This window comes from Lutra lutra, chromosome 7 (assembly GCF_902655055.1).
Source record: "Lutra lutra chromosome 7, mLutLut1.2, whole genome shotgun sequence".
Classification (NCBI taxonomy): Eukaryota; Metazoa; Chordata; class Mammalia; order Carnivora; family Mustelidae; genus Lutra; species Lutra lutra.
Window position 1 is genome coordinate 48,173,059 of NC_062284.1, and position 23,672 is coordinate 48,196,730.

Below are 23,672 nucleotides of genomic sequence, written 5' to 3' on the forward strand. Positions count from 1 at the left end.
TCAATGTGTGAATAATGCCTGTAGAGCCGGGACCGTTCCTAAGAGAAACCACATAATCGCAATGTTTGGTTGTGAAAATTAGAATTTTTTTTTAAGATTTTATTTTATTTTATGAAAATTAGAATATTTTATCAGGTTGCAGCATTGCCCTTTGAAAATGTCCATTCTAAATACAACTTTTAATGTAATTACAGCAGTAGTTTAGTTTCTGCATCCAGGGTTGTGAGCTTTTTATAGTTGCTGGGTGTAGTTCTGAAACGGAGTACTTGTCTGTCTTAAGGAGATCTGCCCTGCATGCAAATCTATAACTAGACAAATATTATTTCCTTTCCCAGCTTGCTCTTGGGAGGTTTCCATATCCTCAGGTAAGATTGTTCATTACTGCCGTTTGCCACTGTGACATTCATTCCTATGTATGAAGGTGCAGGGAACAATTGTGAACATTTGAGCCACATACAAATAAATCTGTTCTGTTAAATTGAAAAGTGATATCTGAAAGGAGTCATTTAGAAGTCTCTATTGATTTTTTATTTTTTTAAACTCCAGATTTTTCCCCCCTCTTTGTTAAAGGTTGAAAGGCATCATCGTGCTCTTCCTTTGTGTGACATTGGTGATGTTTTGCCCTATCCTAGCCCTGTGCCATGTGCTCACACTGAGGTTAGAGGAGAGGCACAGCCTTTTCTTGATACACTGTTTGAGCTTTTGGTTTCAATCAAAATTATTTCAATTAAAGGGTTGAGATGAAGGGTGAAAATACCTGATCTGGATCATCACTTTTGCTAAACAAATAGTCAGGCCCCAATTTTATGGGGGTGTGATTCCGAACATACTATTTTTTTAAAAATTGGCCACTTCCTATCCACATTTGTAAGAAAACAAACTGTCCATTATATTACCATTGTTGATGACAATCTTTATAATTTCTTTAAGATTTTTATGTAGAAGGGTGCTAGCACTTAAAATATAAAGCTGTTTCGTGGTTGGAAAATGATTCCCTGGTGTGTGCCGGGTGAAATAAGTGAAATGTCTAGAAGGATGAAAAATGCACGGATTGACTGTTTTCCTCTGGTTGGTGCTCACTGTTTTTCTGGCATCTTGGTCTGTACAGGCCAAAGTGCCTGGAGGCATGTCTGATTTAAAGGTGGTGTTGGTCTCTGCTCTTTAAGCATCTATTAACTTGCTATTATTATGCAAATAAGTGTTGTATTACACATACTAATTTATGCATGGTTAGATTATGCAGATGCATCACAAACATGGTTATTGAATAATAGGATGGGGCTCATTCACTCTACCATCTTTATAAGCTGTTTTAAGCAAATTCTCCTGGTACCCATGTGGACATTTAAAGACCCGTCACTTGCTGAAATGTGTCTTTAGTATCCTTTTTCTTTTACAGTTAAAGCCATCGGATGAGTGGGAGAGAAATTGCCTAAGTTATTAGGTTCAAGAGTGTTACACTCGCTTTCAAATTTGTAGGCTTCTTTGTTTAAACATAATCTTTTCCTTAAAGAGGAAAAAAATCTAAAATGTAATCACTTGGCATGCATGCTAGCATTTAGTCAGATTTTAGTGTATACAGCCTTGCTGCTTAGCTCTAGGTAGCCCATCAAATTAAAATCACATTTTCAGGATTTATAGCTCATTAGAATATTTATCTTGGTAAGCCTCTTATTCTGTCAGTAATTTTTAAACAATTCACTGTTCGACCAGTTTATGCAATCCCCTAAAATTTTGTAAATGCAGAGACCCTGTCACGTGTCTTCTCTCCGAGAAGGCTTAGTAAAAAACTTGTAAGCCATCTCATAAAAGTGACAGAGATTGAGAACGTAGCTATATTCTTGAGATTCCTAATGTGTCGAGTAATTAACCAGTGAGATTTGGTAAGAGATGAGTCTAAGAAGCAGATAGCTGTTGCATTTGACACATGAAGCATTTGGATGCTCTGGTCAAATTTGGGAAGGAGGCTGTACACCTTTGCAGTTCTGTTTTCTCAAATGTTTAAGTATACGTTTACTTGATCAGTCAAGTGGAAGCTGGAAAATTCTAATGTGCTGGACTCCCTAGTTAGTAATAACCTTGATGCCAGAGTGGGGGGAAAGCCGTATTCCTTGAATCGTGATAGAATATTGTCACCAAACTGTGAGTTTTATTTGAAATAACAGAAGCAGCTTTGATGCCATTAGGCCTATTTCCCAGATCTTTCAACAGAGTTTGTGTGCTTCATTGGCTAGAATCAGCAGTGACGTTTGGTTGAGTTGGCATTTATTTTACTGGTGTTGCACGACAGACTGGAGACTGGGAAAGGGTACTGTATTGATGTCTTTCATGCCCTTCACTTTGTCCTCAAAGTACATGAGGAACAGTGTTTATTTTCATAGTATTCCAGACACTGGATTATGAATAATACCTTCTGTTTGCCCCATTGTATCTCACGTGAACCCCAAGCCACTCTGTGAGATGGCATCCCCTCCATAAATGAGGCATACGGAATGTTCAATTTGCTCAGTGTTGAACTGTAGTGGGGTTGGTTCCATGGAATCCCAAGTGTAGTAGGCAGGAGTGAATCACAGACATTATCGAATCAAACCTCTGTACCATATTCTGGAAGCAGACATCTACACTCTGCTTGAATACCTCGAGCGATAGGAAACTCACTACTTTAGAAACAGCCATCCAGTCAAAGCAGAGTTCTGTTCACCTAGCCAAGGACTGACTGCTTCATCCTAATTGTCACCCGCTGGTCCGGTCCTTGAACACATGAAAACCTTTCATAGGTGCTCATGATCCCATAGTTTTGCATCCCTTCTGTCCAGGGCTGAGAACAATCCCAGCACATGGCTACTTTGAACTCAAAGCACAGAACAGAATTTCTAATCATCCACCAAAGTTCGCAAAAAGGATGTGCTCAGCAACCTGCCAGCTGCGGCCAGAGCAGAGCATGGCCTGAGCAGAGAAGAAAACAGGGAGGAGAGGCCCGCTTGGAGACTTGTCCCTCCACCGGCCCAGCATCAGTGCTGCTTGACAGTGTCGTTAGCAGTGCCTCTTCCTGCCAGCGACACACTGTGTATCCAGTGGGGACGCAGATGAGGGAAGGGTGTCAGGAATGTATCAGGGAGAGTTGGTGGCCTGGGGCCACCATAAAGATCAAAGGACTGGATTTTTTTGTTGAAATGATCATTCTGTAGGAACTCCGTTGTTTTGTGACTTAGGTTTGTACTTGTTATTGGGAAGCACTGTCTAGTTTTCTTCCCTTTAGGCCTTAAAGTTGCATAGCCTCATTGGCATGCAGTTTAGGACTCTGTTGGAAAAAAGTTCAGGAGCCACTGTAAGTGCACAGTCATGTTACTACAACTTATGATAGAAAAACAGCAATGTCTCCGATTCACCTTTCCGACATCGAGCTTCAGATCACTTCCTGTATCTGACTCGGGCTGTCTATCCCCCTCACAGGGGCTGTTATTCCCAGCCTCCAGGTGAGAAGACTGAGGCCTGGACAGGTGAGGCCCCTTGCCTCAGGGCTGAGTGGGTGCAGGTAGGCCTAGGACTTGCAGGCAGCTAACCAAATGCCTGGGCTCTGTGGACTCTGAATGCGGTTGGCTGTTCATGCCACCCTTCTTCCCCCTGAGCCCCTCCAAGCCCTTCTCCTGGTTTGCCTTTTCCACTCCAGGGGCCCTCTTTTGTGGATGAGAAATGCCAAACATGGGGGGCCATGCCATGGTAGATGATGATAGACCGTTCCCTAGAGCCCTAGTGCTTTTCCTACTGTGTGTTTAGCAGAGTGATCCAAGGGTCTGGAGGGCTCCAGACCTCTCCCCGACCCCAGTGCCATTAAATTCTGGGTGCCTGCAAAGCAATAGGATCATGAAGAATTGTGTTTTTAAACGTCTCACCACCAGAAAGTATCTCCACTTCTTGAACAGTTGAGCATTATCAGTAATCTGGAAAGATGCTCAGGTCTGGACAAGGACTGGAGCTGTGTATAGTTCATCATTTAGATCCAAATTCAGTTGACTTAAAAAACATGATGGTGGGCAATGGTTTGTTTAATGACGCCATAATTTAGGAGAAATGAAAAAGATTGCCTGCTAAAAATTGTCATCCTTCCTTCAAACTTTACAATGGTGCCCTGCATTAAGCCGGTAGTGAATCCGTTAAGGAGCCTTCTCAGGGGACGCGGCAGCCCTGGCATTTGGAAATTTGGTAAGCAGGATGCCACAGGAAAGTGAAGATAACACAGATACAAATGTATTTAAAGTACTTTTGTGTGTATACAAATGTTGTTGTTCTTTTGGCTACAATTCCTGATCTTGGTTAATAAATTACATCAAAATGACCTGAAGTTAAAAAAAGGAAAAAAATCTGAGCAAATAGTGCCCCTGGTATTGTAAAGCTTTGAATGTTTTCACACCCCATTAATTTATTACTTCTCTTTCTTCATCTTTAAATTTCATTTTTTTTTTCAAAACTTCCGACTCCCCGCTGCTGCCGTGATTTTCATCTTGTTGTTAATTTTCCCTGCTCCATATGGAGCTGCAGACATTTCACCTGGAGGCTGTACTAGATTTTGTGGTAGTGATCGTACTTCCGGAGGCCAAAACTGTCATTTAGGGTTCCCGGTGCATCTGTCTGCGCCAGGCTTTTCACTGGCATGGGAGAGTGTGAATAACAAATTGGATGCACCTGAGATTCAGATGATTAGTGTGTTTTGTGAATCCCCACGACTGGTAAGCAGATAGCTGGGGGGGGTGGGGGGGGCCAGGAGGGCCTTACGGCAACTGCGGCTGAATCTGTGCTCACACCTTGCATTTGGGGCTTCGCGAGGGAAGCGCAAACATCCCAGGCAGTCTGAGTGCAGAGAGAGTAACAAATATTTCATCCCGCCTTGTCATTGATTAGAAAAGAGCCTTTAATTTCATTTCACCCCATGTTGTGATTAATTTGCATTCTTTGTCAGAAGTTAATGGAGTTTTTTATGGTTCACTCTGAAATCCTTGAAGACATCAGACTTGATCTGATGTTTATACAACCGCCAGCGGAATTTTTTCGTTTGATTGATGGCAAGCTTGATGTTATTCCAAACGGCTTTTTAAGCTGTTTTTAAGAATTATTTGAATAAAATGCAAGCAAGATATTGTTGTAACGATCAAGATTATCTGTTAAAAATCTGCTTCAAATAAAGAAGATGATAAGTAGTAAAAAGGATCAAAAACATAAGAGATATAGTGAATGGCGACGTTATTTGTTAAAAATACATAAGAATGGCATTCAGATAAATTATTGCAATATGTGGAGATCATTTTTCTTGAAAAGAACATACCATCATCTGGCCAAATAGAATAATTAAGGCTAAGGTAGAAGGAAAGTCCAGATCTTTGGGATTAAAAACCTTTGCTGCCAATTGGCTAATTCTCATTTATTCTGCTAGCATTTGCCACCAATGTACGAAATAGAGATCTGCTGATCTTAACTGAAGGAGACAAGGTCTGTCAGGCCTGTTAGCTGAACAAAATGATGACGTATTACTTGTCTCAATAAAGAGGCATTCTTAAATCCCAATACAAGTTCAACGTAAGTGGATAATAGAAGACTTTAAGTGAAAGACATGCATTCTTAATAGTATAACGACTGGCCCTTTTTCATAAGATAGTACAGAAATGAAATACCCTGCTTTTAAAAGCAGGATACCCCGGTCGTTTGTGGGTAAAAGGAATGTGTGTTCCTTCCCTGTGCACCATCTATCCAAGTATGAGGGAAGCTGTAGGTGGCGTTTGCTCAGAACCCCCCTGCTACTAACCAAGGAAATATGTTTTGCAAATGCTTTTTGATTACTAATACCATTTGTTTGATATGGGGGCTTTGCCTTGCTTCAGCAGATTCTTGCTTTGCTGTGATTGCTGCTGCTGAAACTTACTCAGGTCAAAAAGCTACTTATCTGAGCACTTTCATTTAAAACAGACTAATTTATTTGCTGTATCTGAAAGTTTGCTAAATAATTGGGTGGGTTTAATTGAACTTACTGCTTTCTGATCCTTATATTAACATGATCTAAGGTCTTTTTTATTATATGCAATCCATATTATTGACCAAATTTGCCCTGTTTTCATTTAAATGTAAGCAGCTTGTCAAGGAGAAAATATTTTGCTTAACTTGTCTTGGAAACCTGCTATTTTAATGTGTTGTTGTTGTTGTTGTTGTTTTCAATTGACAGACTGTCTTTTAAACATTCATTTATTCTGTAGTAATAAATTGTGTTCTGGATAGAGCATTTGTCTCATAATAGAGTACAAAGCATATGTTCTTAAAACTATTTTAAAATATTAAACACTTTTCAAAAGCTAGTGCTGAAATTCTAGGGGTTTTTTGTTTTTAAATATAATTTGAGGTCATTTTTTTAAAAGATTTTTTTTAATTTATTTGACAGAGAGAGAGAGAGAGATTACAAGTAGGCAGAGCAGCAGACGGGGGGGGGGGGGGGGAGCAGGCTCCCAGCCAAGCAGAGAGCCTGATGCAGGGTTCAATCCCAGGACCCCAAAATCATGACCTGTGCCAAAGGCAGAGGCTTAACCCACTGAGCCACCCAGGCACCCCAAAATTCTAGTTTTTATGCCTAATTTTATTCATGTTTAAAAGCCTTTGACTATGCTTCGATTTTGATAATTTAATATTATTTTATATTCAATGTTAAATTCAATGTTTAATTTATTTTCATTCTCATTATTTGGGATATAGACATTTAAAGTATACTAATATTTAGAGGTGCCTGTGTGGCTCAGTCGATTGGGTGTCCTAACTCTTGATTTCAGTTCATGTCTCGATCTCAGAGTAATGAGTTTAAGCAATAAACAATTTATTTATATATTTATTAAACAATAAATAAATAAAGGAAGGAAGGAAGTATAGTTATGTTTAAAGTCATACAAAGTCAGATTTCATGTTCCAGGGAGGCCTGGGTGGCTCAGATGTTTAAGCCTCTGCCTTTGGCTCAAGTCATGATCCCAGGGTCCTGGGACCGAGCCCCACATCGGACTCCCTGCTCAGTGAGGAGTCTTCTCTTCCCTCTGCCTCTGCCTCTCCCACTGCTTGTTCTCACTCCATCTCTCTCTCCCTCTCAAATGAATAAATAAAATCTTTTTTTAAAAAATAAGATTTCATGTTCCATAAAAGGCAGAGGTGAGGGGCTCCTGAGTGGCTCAGTCAGTTCAGCGTCCAACTCTTGCTTTCAGCTCAGCCCCATGTGGGGCTCAATGCTGGGCGTGGAGCCTGCTTAAGATTCTCTCTCTCTCCCCACTCTCTGTCTGCCCCCCCCCCATTCTCTCTCTCTCCCTCTCTTAAAAAAAAAAAAAAGGCGGAGGTAAAATTTAAGTGATAGGAAGATGTTCACTTATATACATTTGCTTCTCCCCAGGAATCTTGAAACTCAGTATCTATCTTACGCTTATCAAGAGATCTCTTGTTATTTGCTTAGCCTATTGCAGAGGTAGAAAGTGGGTTCCCGGTATGTCTCTAAAATAGAACAAAAATGGAGTAAAAAGAATGCCCAAAATACGGGTAGCTTAGAAACATGACATTTTTTCACTAAGGATAAATTACTTGTTAATTTGAGGTATATGCAGTTAGCCAGCTAAGCTAATGAACCCTGTCTTTTTTTTTTTAAGGATGTTATTTATTTATTTGACAGAGATCACAGGTAGGCAGAGAGGCAGGCGGAGAGAGGGGGAATCAGGCTCCCCGCTGAGCAGAGAATCCGATGCGGGGCTCGATCCCAGAACCCCGGGATCACGACGTGAGCCGTAAGCAGAGGCTTTAACCCACTGAGCCACCCAGGCACCCCACCCTGTCTTTTTTAAAACCCTAACCCCATGTTGGTTTGGTTTTATGGCAACTCCTAAACTATTGTATGATGTACATCTCAGTTCAGTTCGACACATATTTGTCATCACAGGTACTGTGCCCTGGCACTTAGCACTGGAAGTACAGACATGAAACAGATGTGGTCCCTGCCCTCGAAGAGGCTAGTCTAGTGGAGATAAAAGTACAAAACGAACACATGGCAGTTGATGCAAAAGGCACCCTACAGGAGGTGGTACACTCTGGCGTCAAGAGGAAGAGGTCAGCTTGCTTTAGGAAGCTGTGAAGGTTTCAAAGAGCAGACAATGCCTCAGCGGAGGCTCCTAGGCTAAAAGGATGGGGACGAACCTTCCAGGTGTTCTAGTCAAAAGGAGACTCATCTGGTAAAAGATAAAGGTCTGAAGAAGTATGTTGTATGTAGTAGCCCTCCAGGACTTAAATTCAGTAGGGAACCACTACTACTACTATCGCTTTCGTCTCCCTCCCATTTGAGGAATTTCCCTAGGTGACTTTTAAAGGAGCACTGGGAGGGAAAGGAAGAAATGAGAGGGCAGAGTGGTAGAGGAGAGTGGTGGTGTGTCAGGATGGAGATAGTGCAGAGAGACCAGGTAATGAAGTCAGGGTTGAGAATTTCGTGAATCCCTTTGAGATGACCGGGAGCCAGTCTGAGGCTGGAAATCATTACATTTTAAGATCTCTGCTCCAAGGTCAGCTGGCATATGCCTCTGAGGGACTTGGCACATCACAGGACATTTTCTAGACTGCTGGGGTAGGGAGTTGTCATGCTCAGATGAGCTAATGCCTACAAGGACACTTTGAAAAATATAAGAGGGTAAACAAGAGCAAGGTAATATTAGTATTAGTTATATTTCCAGAAAGTACTTTAGGGATTTACCTATGTAACTCTGAAAATATATGACCATGTCTCATGTCTCACACCAGATAGGACTAAAATGAATTACTTTTCTGATCCCACAAGAGCCTTCCTTTACAGTCTTTCTTTTTCGACTTACAATTTATCATTCACAATCACAATCATAATATATAGAATTATATACAGAAGCTAGTCATTTTTAGTTCAGTAACTGGGGACCATGACTCTTTTATGATTTTTAAATAATCGGCTTAGCCCAGAAATAGAATTGAACTTTGAAGTCATGAATTTGGCGCCCAATCTGGCTTCCAGGTGGCCACTTTGCCATCTTCTCTCCCTTCCACAGTTTTCCTTTTGGTTTTCATGGGTGCTGTCTGCTACTTCATGGTATCTGAGAATTTCAGAACGTGACGAGACCTTACACTGATCTCCTCCAACTCTTCTATTTTATAGAGGAGGAAATGGGATTCCAATAGCCATCCAGTGACTCATTCATGATAACCAGGTGGTCAGTAACAGGGCCAGATTGGTTCCCACCCTAGAAGGACGGTGTGGGGAGAAAGGCACCCAGAGGCTTTGATCCCAAATGGCCATTTTTATTTGGCACAACCATCCACTCGAGTACTGCCTCCAGCTGGTGTGTGCAGAGCTGGAAGTTACTGTCCCAGCATGCTCCCTGTCTACCAGAGAGTTGCCGGTGGTACAGACCCCTGGGGGAACGTGGTCCTCAAAGGTAGCAGCAACAAGGACATCAGTTCTGACCGTACTCCAGTGTTTTACTTACCACTATTTTCAGTATAGAAAACTTGGGTAGATTTAGGACTCTAAGTTAAAAAGGGGGCAGACCCGCCCTAGTTTCATTTGAGCACAGATTACTTTTCAGATGTTTAACAGTTCTGGATTAATGCTTGGGGGCTTGGGAATTCTTCCTCACTAAAGTGCTAACAATGCTAAGAACCCAGCCCTCTTTAGTGCCAATCAAATGGACAAGCTAAGTTCATTGAAAACTCAGTGGGTTGCCTAAAAGGAGCAAAGAGCTGATTGGATTTAGGGCTAGAGATTGCTCGGGACACACCAGGTGGAAAGAGGGTCCCCAGGATTGCCGGGAGCTAGGAAAGGAGGCAGTTATTTGGTTACACACATGGTCAGGGTGTCAGCTCCAAGGAATTGTGGGAAACTGAGGCAACCAGTCAGAACTGAGTGTGGACTCACTCTGTCAAAGCCTGTAGGTGGTGAGCGCCATGGGGAGAGGTAAAGGAAAGCTTGAGTATAGAATGGTCTCATGAGGAAAGGAGGCCAGAGGAGGAAAGAAGACCAAAGAGGGTAATGAAACTTGTCTTGTTTTCTGTTCAGAAACAGGTTGCAAAGAGCACTATTCTGGGCATGAGGAGAGCATGACTGTAGTCCTGGTTCTAGTTTGGTAAAATATAGGAAACAAGAGAAAGTTGGCAGCTAAAGGCCTTCCTCCTGCCCATGCCCTTTGGACAGCCCTTTGCCACCCTAGCCAGGCAGCCACCAACGCTACTGACTCAGGAAAGAGAGGACCAGGAGGTGACAAGTGACACACCCGGCAGGTAACAAGTTGAATCATTGTCAGAATGTGGTTTACTCCCCCTCCCCCTGGCAAACACACACAGCAGATCTCAGTTTTCTCATCTGGAAAAGGATAGAGGTGTGCTTGGTTAGTGATTTGCAGAATGATGGGAAGACAGGACATGAAGGCAGTGGGAAGTCACACCTGGACACATACACACATGCTTGCGCACACAAACACCAGGACAGTTCTGATTTGCTCTCTTAGTTTTGGTTAGTATGTCTAAGTAATATCTTACATGAACTTTGGTAAACAGAGTCTGAAAAATGCTGGCCTAGATCCTTCTGTGGTCTCCTTTCATCTGGTATGAATATCCTCCTCTTTTCCACACCTCCAGCTACCTTTCTCATCACCATCTCCCCGAAGATGCTCTTGGACTCTACTGAACCAGATTTCACTTACATCAAAGCATGAAAGGTGTGTCCTACAACTCTGAAACACAAATCAAACTGTGTGCAGTTCCTTCTAGATCCGTGGCTGCTTTCCTTTAAGTCCTGTTTTGAATCTCATCCACAACCAAACCAGTAAGACACATGTTAAGTAACATGGTTACATGTGACTAGATTTCAAGATTCTTTCCTTCCCGTTCCTATACGAAACAGGTATTGGCCACAGTTGCAGCTCATCTCAAAATCTCAGCAGGCCAAACGATGTTGTCAAATACATCAGGGCAAAAAAAAAAAAAAAAAGCAAGCAACAATATATAGAGTCAGCCCACAAAGAAAGAATTCCTTAAAATGCCTGAAAACATCCCTTTTTTGGGGGACACTGTCCCCCTTGAATCTAACCTTGAATCTAACAAGTTGTATTTTATCCAAATACTGAGTGGCATTTAAAGGAGAGTTCAAGCTCTGTGCTCAAGTCTTAGCTCTGACCCTGATTTTCAGGGACCTTAAATAAGTCCCTCATTTTTGTGGACCAGCAGTTGTGGCTTATCCATCTTTCAGGTCCTAGACTCCAGTATAGTGCCTGGCAGAGAGTGAGTAAACGAATCAGTGAGTTAGTGATTTAGTCTGACTTGACTTTTTTACATGTTGGTAAAGCAGACATAGAAGGAAAAAGAATCAATACACATTTTTAGGCTTTAAGTTAATAATTTTGCCCCCTTTTCTTCTGTGTCCATATTTCCACCCTGTCCTGCCAGCATTAATACCTGAAGGATAAAAGCTTCCAAAGAGTTGCCTTAAGATACTTGAGGGTTCTTATGTAAGACAAGACATGGATTGGTACTGTCAGGAGGGTAGAACTGGAATAAGAGGTAGAAGGGACAGTGAGAAGACATAAGCTCCCCATGACTGCATGTGTCCAGGCAGAAGCCCCGTCCACCAGGAGTGTCATGAAGAAGAGATTCAGGGACCAGATTGAGGTGGGGAGACGAAAAAATTAAGATTATTCCAGGCTCCAAGAGTCTATGATTCAGCATCAGTGTTGGACAGGCCTCTCCTGAGCCAAACAAACAAAAGACTGATGTTGTATTTCCTATCTGTTGCCAGGGAGAGGCAACAGGTGGAAAACAGACTTGCCTAGATTCTGCATTGGTTTAATCATGTAATCATTTTGACTCTCGAATACTCTGTCAGTAGGAAACACATAAGAAATAGAAGAGTATAGGAAAGAAGTAATTCTTTCTCAGTCCAAGATTTGTAAACTTCCATGTTTCCCTTCATTGAGCCAACCATGTGATATGGCTATCAAGAACGTGAATGGACGTAGAGCCTCCAGGAATTTCCTCTGCTGAATGGTGTAGAATGTCCAGAACAAGGTGACCGAGCCAGTCAGTGTGAGGTGTTTGTGCAGGCGTGGGTGTTCTGCTTTGTGAGGAACACATGCCCACGACACAACATTCTAAGAAAGGCCGTCACAGTGGTAGAGAATGTGAAACCCTCCCTGGCTCCCTCAGGCAGCTTTCCAGTTCAGGTAATGGAAAACCCAACTCAAGTTGCCTCAGCCGCAAGGGGACTTGATTGAACTGCATGGCCCAAAATAAGTATTGCTGGTTTTCGGTAGAACTTGATCCAACAAGTCACTTTTGGTTCTGCTCTTGGTGGGCTTCTTCCTTCACAGACCAAGACTGGTTCTTGGAGTTCCAGGACGATGTGCTCCCCAATGAGAAGGAAGAGCAGGTCTCTCTCTGCCCTAGGCTTCAGTTTGACTGGGTCAGTTTAGCTCCCCAAGCCCAGGGGATTTGGATGATGCTGACTCATTTAAGAGTCATTCACATGCCCCACCATAAAGCTGGTGATGAAGTAGCTGGGGGTGGGGGGGGAAGGAAGCACATGGGCGATTTAGGGGCAGGGGATGTTATTAGAATATCATTATTAATAGAAGGGGGAAGAATAGAGGGCAAACCAATCAGAGCAAATGATCCCAGGAAGAAAACAGGATGTTCACTCAGGAGAGAAAACATGGTGGAGAAACAACCATCTTCAAATATGTGAACTGCCATCACTAGACGTAAGCACTGTAGTGCTGGACCATGGGCATTTCTCCTAGGAGGACATATTTGAACTCATAATCAGAAAGGACCTTCTAACAATTGAAGCCACCCAGGATAGAATCATTGGAATCCCATCTCTGGAAGTCTTCTAGCAAAGACAGGATGCCTGCCTGTCGGAAAGAGCATAAAGTGAATTTCCACATGGAGCAAGGGGTCAGACCAGGTGACCTCTAACATCGTTCTGGATTCTATGGCACGTGGGGGATTGAAGCTAACAGAGATACAGACTAAATGAGAGCTCCAGAAAAAAACCCTTTGAGATATTTGACACCTTAAAAATCTTTTGCTATAGCAGATTTATTTGACCATAAAGAATGGAATGGTCAGCAGGACTTTCTCAAAAAAACCACATCTCCTCCCACTGCCGCACCGCCCCCTCCACATACACACATAACTGATGTTCCAAGCTAAATTCTGAAATAAGACCACCCTTTATTGGAACAAAGAAAAGAGAAAAGTTTGATACAGCAAATGTATCTTCTTTGAAAGGAAAAATCTTCTAAACCTTATCTGAAAGGAAAGTGCTTAATGGACGTCTTGGCCAGGCCTTGTACCATTAAGGAGAGGGTTAATTTTATAATTCACTTTGATCATTTTAAATTGTGTTTCTGAGCCCCTGCTTTTCTCACAAAATTCAGGTCTAAATATTAAAATTTACATTCACCCAGAGGATGATTTACTAGGGTTCCTGTACACCTACGTGGAGTCGGACATGAGCTGTGTCAATTTTAAATACACGAAGGATAAAAGAGTGTAGACTGGCAGTCGGGTCCTTTCTTTCCTGCTCACGGACTGGCAGACCCAGCAAATGAATAATGTTACAGTGTACCTTGATGCTCCAGCTGCTGTGTTTTGTGTGAAAATGCATTGTCCTTGATACTCGGGAAGCGGTAAGAGCCAAGTGATCTAATTTATGGCTGTGATGATTTTCTGTCTGGTCCCATCTGAGCTGAGCCCTCCTCTAGGCATCTTAGAGCCTTTCTGTCCCACCCAGATGTTTGTGAAATTCAAAGATATCTAGTTTGAGCTTTTTTTTTTTTTAAGATTTTATTTATTTATTTGACAGAGATCACAAGCAGGCAGAAAAGCACACAGAGAGAGGAGGAAGCAGGCTCCCCGTTGAGCAAAGAGCCCGATGTGAGACTCGATCCTAGGACCCTGGGATCATGACCTGAGCTGAAGGCAGAAGCTTTAACCCACTGAGCCACCCAGGTGCCCTGGTTTTAGCTTTTAAAAACTGGTCATTACCGAAGGCAGCAGAGAGAAGGTGCCATGAGTAGCTCCTTGTTGAATCTTCTTGCCACTTATTTTAAGTCCTTAATTGTTTAAGTTTCATGACTTATTTTGCTTCTGTTTTGTTTGGTATAAGGTATGCTAATAGACTACAGGCATGATAAGAACTTGAACAACAACAGAGGCTGATAAACAGGAGATCTATGATGGCACGAGTGAATTATACTTGTTCACTTTATATTATTAGTAATTATATATTATTCATTTATTTTGTCTCATCCTGTATTCAATATCTAAAAATATCAGTTCATCAGAATTCCCATTTATGGTTCATTAGGGTACATTTTGTTCTACTTTTTTTTTTTTAAACAGTCCTTTGTTTAGGAAATCTTACAGTAAGTTAGTGATACTGAGCAATGTGTGTTTAGCTTGTGGTCAGGTAGAAATAATTTTTCTTTTCTCTTGTTGAAGCCTTTTTGAGATTTGAGCACTTTGGTTTTGCAAGCTGTAACAGATTGGAGGTGGTGTGTCCCTAAGTTTTAGCACCCAGCACTGGGCCAGATAAAATTGGATTGAATGCCATTACCAGCTGCTGAGGCCATGGGGTCTGACTGGCATTCCAGGGGTCTTTCTGACTCCCATTTATGCATTTTCTCCACACGAGGCAGCCTCCTGAGTCAGCAGTCAGGTCCAGGCCAGGCTGTATCTATGACCTTGGACACTGCACCCCTCTTAACCTCAGTTTCCCTAATAGCAAAATGAATAGATGTTAGGAGACCATCTCTGAAGCTAGTTTCATTAAGAAAAAAAATTGTAGGTCATTATTCTTCATTTATAATATAAGTATCCGTTTACCCTAATCCTGGTTTATATTAGGCAGGGTTAAGCTTAATGCATCCAATTTGAAAAGACAGTCTCAGAATAGCTACGATTGCTAAAACATGAGGTGTGGAACAAGAATACAGTTGAACATTGAAGGCTGGAGTGTGGCACTGTTCACTCCACACACACACGCACTCCCGGTGTCCTTTACAAATGCCACCCATATCATTTAATTTCGTATTTCCTTTTTCTGCTTAAGAGAAAATAACACAAGCCTGAAAAGCAGTAAATATGTAAAGAGAAAATTTGTCAACTGATAGTGGAAGATCTGACCTCAGTCACACATAAATCTCTCCGACAAGGGCTGCAGGGCAAGCCATAATTTTAGAGAGTAAAAGAGAAGATGAAAGCTCCTAGCCGGTGTCTTCTTGAAGTTACATAGGTGGATCGTTTTCGTTTTCTGATTGTGCTTCTGCACATAATGTCAAAGGGCTGGTGGCGAAGTCAGCTTTCCCTCTGGGTGTAGAAAGCGCCTCTGCAGAGATGGGAAGGGGACGTTCGGCTTCCAGAGTCGCTGTTTCTCCCAGAGAGTCATGGACTACAAAGTTGAGGCCCCATAAGCAAACTTTTGCATTGGCACTTTCCACTCTAGGATCATCTCCCAAAGTCATTTGTCGTGTCACAGGAGCTTTTGAAATTGCCAACCATATGGTCCTTGCTAGGAAATAAATGATAAGTGTTACTGGGTGCCTGGGTGGCTCAGTGGGTTAAAGCCTCTGCCTTCTGCTCAGGTCATGATCCTGGGGTCCTGGGGTCCTGGGATCAAGCCCCACATTGGGCTTTCTGCTCTGCGGGGAGCCTGCTTCCCCCTCTCTCTCTCTGCCTGCCTCTCTGCCTACTTGTGATCTCTGAATGTCAAATAAATAAATAAAATCTTAAAAAAAAAAAAGATAAGTGTTACTGCAGGAACACCCCATAATTGACACCCAGACCTGCCTGTTACAAAGTCAGTCCTCCCTATTTAAAAACACAAGGATCTGCCTTACATCAGACTGAGGCTTAGCTATCCCTGCTTAGTGTGACTTAAAGTCTTATAGCTAAAGAAGAAGGAAAAAAAAAAAAAAAAGCAAGGCTGTGCCCAGAAGACGGAAGAGATTCATCTAATTAGTTTATCAAACGCCACTGGTTCTGGAGACTGATTAGCAAAGTGTAATGACCGGAGCAATGATTGTTCTGTTCATTGTCCCAGAGTACTAGTTACACATAGGAAACTCAACACCAGCAAAGCGGGCAGGCAGGACTCTGGACTTGGATGAGTTAGTTATAAACGGCATTTCATATGTTGTGGGGTACAGGCAGTTCATCAGCCCTAACAATATTACTGTGTTCCTCTGAACTCCGCTCTCACAGCAAAGCATTTGGAAGGCAAACCTAGAATAAAGAGAGGCATTCACAGAGCTAACATTTTATGTCGAGTACCCTTAGCACCACTTGTAATGTGCTATAAAACGCAGGGCTTCCCTCTTCCATGAACTGTGTGCCAAAGCAGAGGCAGTGACTAGAGGTCGACTTCTTTGTGGTCTGCTTTATGGGTACTGCGCCCGTACAGCGGTGTGATCTTGAAAAAGGTAAACAACAAAGAGTTTAGCAGTGAAAAATATGCCTAATATAAATACAGTCGCATCCGTGGCAGTTCAGAATTTGAAAAATACAACTGTGGCCTTAAATTTTCCGGTGGAATTAAACAGAGGAACAGAATATAACCTTTAAGGCAATATATCTGAGATGGAGAAAGGAAAGAATATATCTAACTGTATGGTCTGTGTGGCATTCATATAAAGAAAAGCGCAGTAGCTTTATTTAATTGAGAAAATGAATCAATTACAATGATGTTGCATCACCAAGTTCTTGTGAAATAGAAGATATAAGTCACCGCGTTGTGTAACAGTGTTAAAAAGTAATTGAGTATCTTGAGCATTTTGAATCAATTTCAGGTACTAGCACTGCTACCTTAATACAAAATTTATGAAGATGATTTCATATAATATGTAGCTATCAAAGCCGTGTAATAAAACCTGGTAACAACATCTCTCTTTAAGAACCTGAGAAACACAGTATAGTTATAAGATCATAAAAAAGACTTTGGTATTGCTGTTGCTCTCTTTCTCATAGTAAAGAGAAAGCATTAAAATAGTAAAATTTTAAGTCGTCTTAAACCATGGCTTCTTTAACCCACAGAACAGGGCAAAGTGGAGACTCTGAGGGCTTAGTTCATGAGGAAGTGTTTTGCCCTGAACTCATTTCAGACAACTTATGTGTTGCTGGGAACGATGTTGTACCATTTATTCCTGAATTTATTTTGAAACATCTCACTTAGAATGTTTGCTGCATGGTTTTCCTCAGAGAATGTTGTAATCCCCCTGACTGTTGGAAATTTGTGAAAAACAGTCTCTTTGCCAAAAATGGATTTCTGATTCTTTGTTTGTTACAAGTACCTCCCCTATTGAAGTAGATCGATCTTACGAAGAATGGAGGGGTCGGGGAAGAGTACCCGTGTGTACCTGGAAAAGATAAAATCAAACACCAAAGAGATCCCCCATCGTAGGAGAGGTGACTTGGGCCTTTCAAGATTTCTGAAAGGTGATGTGGCTTGATACCAAAGTCCTTAACCACACTGGGGTGGTAGTTAACCCATCTTCCTTTTTAAAGTACATCTTTACCTTGAGAGCATTATGCAGAAAGTACTCATGGACTAGAGGAAGGAGCAGTAATTCAGCATAGCATTAAGTGGGAACTATTCAAGAAGAAGCCAAGTCAGCAGCCAAGAACCGCCAGTCATTGTGGCACAGCGGATTCAGGGAGTGGTGGCCAGGGAGAGCAGGGATGAGTAGGCCCTGTGTTCAGTTGGGATAATGCAGGGAAAAGTGCTTTTTAAAACACTCAAGCAATAGGTGAAGGGTCTGCTGATAAGCCATATGGAGGCAAAAAAAAAAAAAAAAAAAAAGAAGAAGAAGAAGAAAAGGAAAGGAAAGGAAAGAAAAAAACGCAAAAACATAGTTTCTGCCCTTGGGAAGCTTGCAGTCTAGTTCAGAGGAACCTGCCAAAAATTGATGATTTATCAGCTTTACCACACCAAGTATAAATACATACAAATCCAGTTGTTTTTAATTTTTTTTTAATTTTTTTAAGATTTTATTTATTTATTTGACAGAGAGAGATCATAAGTAGGCAGAGAGGCAGGCAGAGAGAGAGGGGGAAGCAGGCTCCCCGCCAAGCAGAGAGCCCGATGCGGGACTCGATCCCAGGACCCTGAGATCATAACCCGAGCCGAAGGCAGAGGCTCAACCCACTGAGCCACCCGGGTGCCCCATAAGTCCAGTTGTTTTTGAATAATGCTGTGACTGTCGACGGATACTATACAGACGCTGGAAAGAAAGGAGCATAGGAGAAGCCCTGGCATCACTGTCCCTGCGGCCTTGGGCCTGCCCCCACCTCCGAGAGGCCAGTCTTCCCAGCAGAAGATAGAAGTGATCATCCCTGGGGCACCTGGGTGGCTTGTCCGGTTAAGCGACCAACTCATTTTGGCTCAGGTCCTGATCTCAGGGCGGTGAGATTGAGCCCCGTGCTTAGGGCTCCTTGCTCAATGAGGAGTCTGCTTGAGATTGCTCTCCCCTTCCCTCTCCCTCCCCTCTGCTCCTCTCTCTGAAATAAATAAATAAATAAATAAAATCTTAAAAAAAAAAAAAAGAAAGAAAGAAATGATCATCCCTGCCAACCTCACGGTGGTTGTGCACATCAAATAGACATGGAAGAACTTTTTATTTTTTTATTTTATTTCTTTTTTTTTTTTAAAGATTTCATTTATTTAGTTGCAAGAGGGAGTGAGCACAAGAGGGAGAGGGAGAGCCGGACTCCCCGTTGAGCGCAGAGCCTGACACAGGACTGGATACCAGGACCCCGAGATCATGACCTCAGCCAAAGCCAGACGACCAACGGGCTGAGCCAACCAGGGGCCCCATGGAATAACTTTTTAAGACACCATTAAAATTTTTTTAATTTAAAAAATACATTTGACTCCTGAACAACATGGGTTTGAATTGCATGGGTCTACTTATATGCAGATTTGGGGGATAAATACAGTGCATAACTATAAATGTATTTTCTCTTATGATTTTCTTAATAGTGCTCTCTTTTCTCTAGATTACTCTATTATAAGAATACAGCATGTACTACGTATACCATGTAAAATATGTGTTACTCGATCGTTTATGATATCGGTAACACTTGTGGTCAATGGGAGGCTATTGGTCTCTGGGGAGTCAAAAGTTGTATATGGATTTTGAACTGCGCAGGTGTTGGCATCCCTAACCTGCATAATTCATTGATCAACTGTCCAATTACCACATTTCCTATATTTTACTAGCTGGTTGGGGCTGTTATCTCAGCAAACAACTGACCTGTCAGTACCATACTTGGTTTCTGAAATTTTCCTTTTTAGGAAATTTAGTACCTGGGACTCCATTTTCATGGGTTTGTGGTATCTGCAGTCATTTGTGGCAGGGGTGGGGAGTGGGGGACTTGAAGTGTTTAGTACTTCAGTTACTAACTGGATGTGTTATTAATTTGGTGTCACGTTTTAGTAACTTCCTAAGAGATATGGCTTATCCAAGTTCGATGTGTGAGCAGCCCGCCTTCACAATGTTCATTAGGAGGAGGCATTCACTTGTCTCTGCTTTTTATTCCCTGAGAAACAGTGTAAAACTTGCATGAATTTGATTTTCCCAGAGAGCATTGCTTCCCAGGAAACGGGCTAAAGGAACTTTGGAAAAGGTGGAATCTTCACCCCACTCTGGAGTTAAAGACAAATACTTCAACCACATAATTAAAGTTTTCTTCACAAAATAGGGGATTGTGAGCCGACACTGGCAGGAATCCAAAATTCTAATTTCTGACTATGATTTAATTTCAATTTTAAATAAATCGGTTTTTAATTTAAAAAGAGTGAGCTTCATAACATTAGCAATGATTGCAACATTAAGCCCAGTGTTCACAATCTAGCAATATAAAACATTATTTATATCTGAATCGTAAACAGCCTTTTGAAATGGATTATGGTTTTTCTCCCTATTCTAATACAACCTGGAGGGTACTAAAAAGTGTTGTGTGAAATTAACATTCTGCTGACTTTCGCCTATAAATGAGAAGCGAGCTATTAACATTTGTGTATTTTCATTATGTAAATTGTGTTAACACATGCCCACAAATTGCCACCAGCAATGCAATAATTTTCTCTCAGTGATCATAATGTGTCCAAGTGAGTCATTTTGATTATGACATGCTAATTACATATTGCCTTTTTTCAGATTCAGAAAAACCAGGGATCTTTAATGGTAAGCTTTATGAGTTCAGAAAAAAATTCACTTTTCTTTTTCCTGATGGCTGCTTCCTTTGCATGCTTGAATGCCTTGTTTTAAACTTAGCAAATTGCATTTTGAAGGAAATGCAAACCTTTAACTGCCTGTATTAGATTAGGTACCATTAGAAATAATAGAACATCCTGAGCATCAATGTTTTTATAAGAGTTTGCTGTTGTTGATTAATCTTGCTATATTTTATTGCATTAATGATTTTTTCTTTCCACTCCACTGTAAAGATATTGCATCGAGGCTAATACTTTTTCCTTTCTTCTTTCCCGTTTGCAGCCTCTCCAGCTTCTGCAGTGCATTGTTGATGAGGTGAGGCATCGTCTTATGTGCTTTCACTCCTAAAGTCATTCCTAATGGTGTGGAAAGCTTATATTTTGTTTCCTAATGAAGCACAGTGCCCGACATCCTCGGAGCAAGTTGTGTTGTATGGCTCTGAGCTGTGTTATGTGGACTGGCCTTGTCCTGAATCCCACTCTTCGGATTCTGGCCCAGAGTCCCTGCCCAAACAGACTGTCCCACGGGCTGGTCCTCGGGGGTATTGGAAGCCCTAAAGACAAAACAGGATAATATTAATTCATCGTCTCCCTAGCCAGATGGGGATGGAGCCGGAAATTAAAGTGGTTATCTTTTTTTTTTTCCAGAGCAGATATTTAAAGTCATTCCAGTAGTCAAGGGTGAGAGTTGAACAGCAGACATAAGCTGGATAAAATTTGTCTTCCTTGCTTTATTTACCCAAAGCATAGCAGGGTGATAAAAATGTTCTAAAGCTCTAGGTCAACAGTTCAGCTTTTATTTCCTAATTAGTTGTTTTCCCCTAGAACACATTCCTAAATTCTTGTGCTTTTATCGGGAATCCTCACATTTTAAGTTACCCTACCTCTGATAATCCCGTCCATTGAGCTCCGTGGTCCCTTTGCCTTCTTGGAATTAATCTCCCTGCGTCTCTTTCTCAGTCTACTCTTTCGACTCCTTATTCTGGATTTAAAGTCTGTTTTTCTGTACGTTAGCAGAACACAAGGCTTCCAGTGTATGAAGCTCTCAATGAAGAACCATTAATGTTTTTTTAAAAACACTTTTTCTGGGCTTGGGCTTGCCTACCAGCAATGTTTATTTTTTAAACTTTAACTTTACAATATTTAAAACACTTGTAATGAAGGCGATAAATGATTCAGATAGGAAAGTTTGAAAGAAAAAAACAAATCGTAATTCATAATTATTCCTCTCAATTAAACATCTGTATAACCAGTTATGAGATTTGGGAGAAAAAATAAAGATCCTCCTAGGAAAAAAACAAGCGCGCACAAATATCACAATAATAGTAAGAATGGGGCTCTAACATCCTTAATGGTTGCATCCGTCAGTCCATATATCCCCTGCAAGCCATAAACCATGTTAGTACGAAAATGAAGGCATCGTCCTGAAACAAATGGAGGTCCCATTATCTCAAATATCAGACAGGCCCCCTGGATCTAATAGCTCATCAATATCTTCTGTCATCTTAGATTCCAAAAGCATCCCATCCCCATCAGAACCCTCCTAATTAAACTGATTTTCCTGAGGTCCCCCTTCAGGGTTGCTTAGGGCCAGGCCCAGGGAAACTGGGCCTACCCGGTCAAATGCGCAGCCTGCCGAGTTTTCTGGACTCTCCTATTCCTGTTCTGCCAGGCTCCTAAGTTATCAGAGCTTTCAAGTATAGATACTCCTCACCAGCAATACACATATTACTGGGAAGCTAATCTCAAGTTCTTCTGAATCAAATAGATATTTTCATTCCTTATTTAAAGCAGCAGTGATTACTGTAAATTGAAAATCTTTTACTTGCTTGATTTGGGCAATATCCTGAGACTTTTGAAATTATCCCAAGGAGATGTTCTAAGGCAGGGAGGTGTGTGGGAAGGACAAGAGTGTGTAACTTCAACAGTATGTTTTTCTTTATAGCATTTCTTCCTCGGGTGAGAGAAAAATATCACTTAGACACCACTTCCCACGTATCCAAAAGACATATTAAAATACCTTCTTTATGGAAACTTGGGAAATGCTCATTGCATTTACTAAAGCAAACATAAATTGATTGGAACTGAACTGCTGTTCAGTGATGAGTATTAGGAAACAATTGACCAGATGACTTGCCTTCTGTAAAGGGCATAAGGGCTTCTAAGAAAGAAAGGATGGGGAGGGGGATGTTAATTACTGTGCTTGTCTGTCCCATATTTGTCAGGCTTCTCCTTGCTGTGGTACAGTGTTTTGCAAAGGGTGGTCTCAGGACTAATTGCATCTGATTCTTGGACCCAGATCACTGAATTAGACTTTCTAGGGATGGAGGCCAGGAATCTACATTTTACCAGCTTCCCAGGTAACTCTCTGCACATTCAGGTTTGAGAACCACTTCTGTAATGTCTTCCAGGGATAATCTGCCCTTTTAGATCCCAGAGGGCGATGAGTCATCTATCTTCATTTGTACCTGATTGTAGGGCTTCTTTTCCTGCGCGAATATAACCAGCTAGGATTTGAGCCATGTTACTCCTTGGATGTGGAATATGTCCCATCTTGAAATGTGTGTCCTGTGATAGTGTGTACTGTTTCTGTTAGAGAAAAGTCAGATGAAAAAGTACCACCCCAAAGGGATCCTAGTTCAAACAAGATGGCTATATTCAGAGTCATGTACAAAATAGCTAAGTAAAACCCAGGGTGACATACTTCATTATTATGTGGATGCAGCTTGACCTCTTGCATGGCCTGGTAAACAGTGAGGAAGTAATAAAACAAGGCCAGGTGGGCTAGAGGTGAAGGGCAGGAGTCAGGGCGGGAGTTAGGAAGTAGACTCATGAAACAAAGCCAGAGCTAGCTACCAGATGTCCAATCAGGAGACACCAGAAGTTAAACACGAGTATGAATCAGTAACATGAAATTTGGACTGCAGATCAGGAACTGGAAGGATAGTCAAGGTAATAAGAGAATCAAGCTCCAATCAGAAATCCGGGCAATCCAGTTCAGTTTCCATAGGCAGAGTTCATCTGGCTTGGAGCTGGCTAGTGCAGGATATGGGTGATCTCTTAATGGTACTGTCACTGACTCAGACTTGCTTCTCTCAAAAGAACTTCTTATTTTAAAATTGCTATATACTCTGGCCCTCTCTAGGCCCTGAGTACCTGTGATTTGAAGTCCTTGATTAGTTGTTAAGAGGCAAGTGTCTATGTATGGCATGATGCTGTAGCCTTCTGATATCTTTGGGGAATAAGATGGCCCCTGTGATCTAGATTTACCACTTGAAACTCTGACATCAGTGAGATTTTCATTTTAGGAAAGAAGTGTTTCCAAAACGTCTCGCTCTTGGCAGCCTGTTGACCGTGTGCAATGAATATCATGTGATGACTC

At 41.7% G+C, this 23,672-nt stretch overlaps 1 protein-coding gene across 8 annotated transcripts in view; it reads left to right on the forward strand.

The window, feature by feature from the left end:
* MAP2K5 (mitogen-activated protein kinase kinase 5) overlaps window positions 1-23,672 on the forward strand; it is a 253,962-nt gene that overhangs the window by 168,235 nt on the left and 62,055 nt on the right. For 4 of the 8 annotated variants that reach the window (XM_047735596.1, XM_047735601.1, XM_047735599.1 and 1 more), the window contains exons 17-19: window positions 336-365; window positions 20,235-20,261; window positions 20,574-20,606. In XM_047735596.1, coding sequence (XP_047591552.1) covers window positions 336-365; window positions 20,235-20,261; window positions 20,574-20,606 — 90 coding nt within the window. The remainder of the gene's footprint in view (window positions 1-335; window positions 366-20,234; window positions 20,262-20,573; window positions 20,607-23,672) is intronic. The other 4 variants (XM_047735597.1, XM_047735602.1, XM_047735598.1 and 1 more) reach the window with 2 other exon arrangements.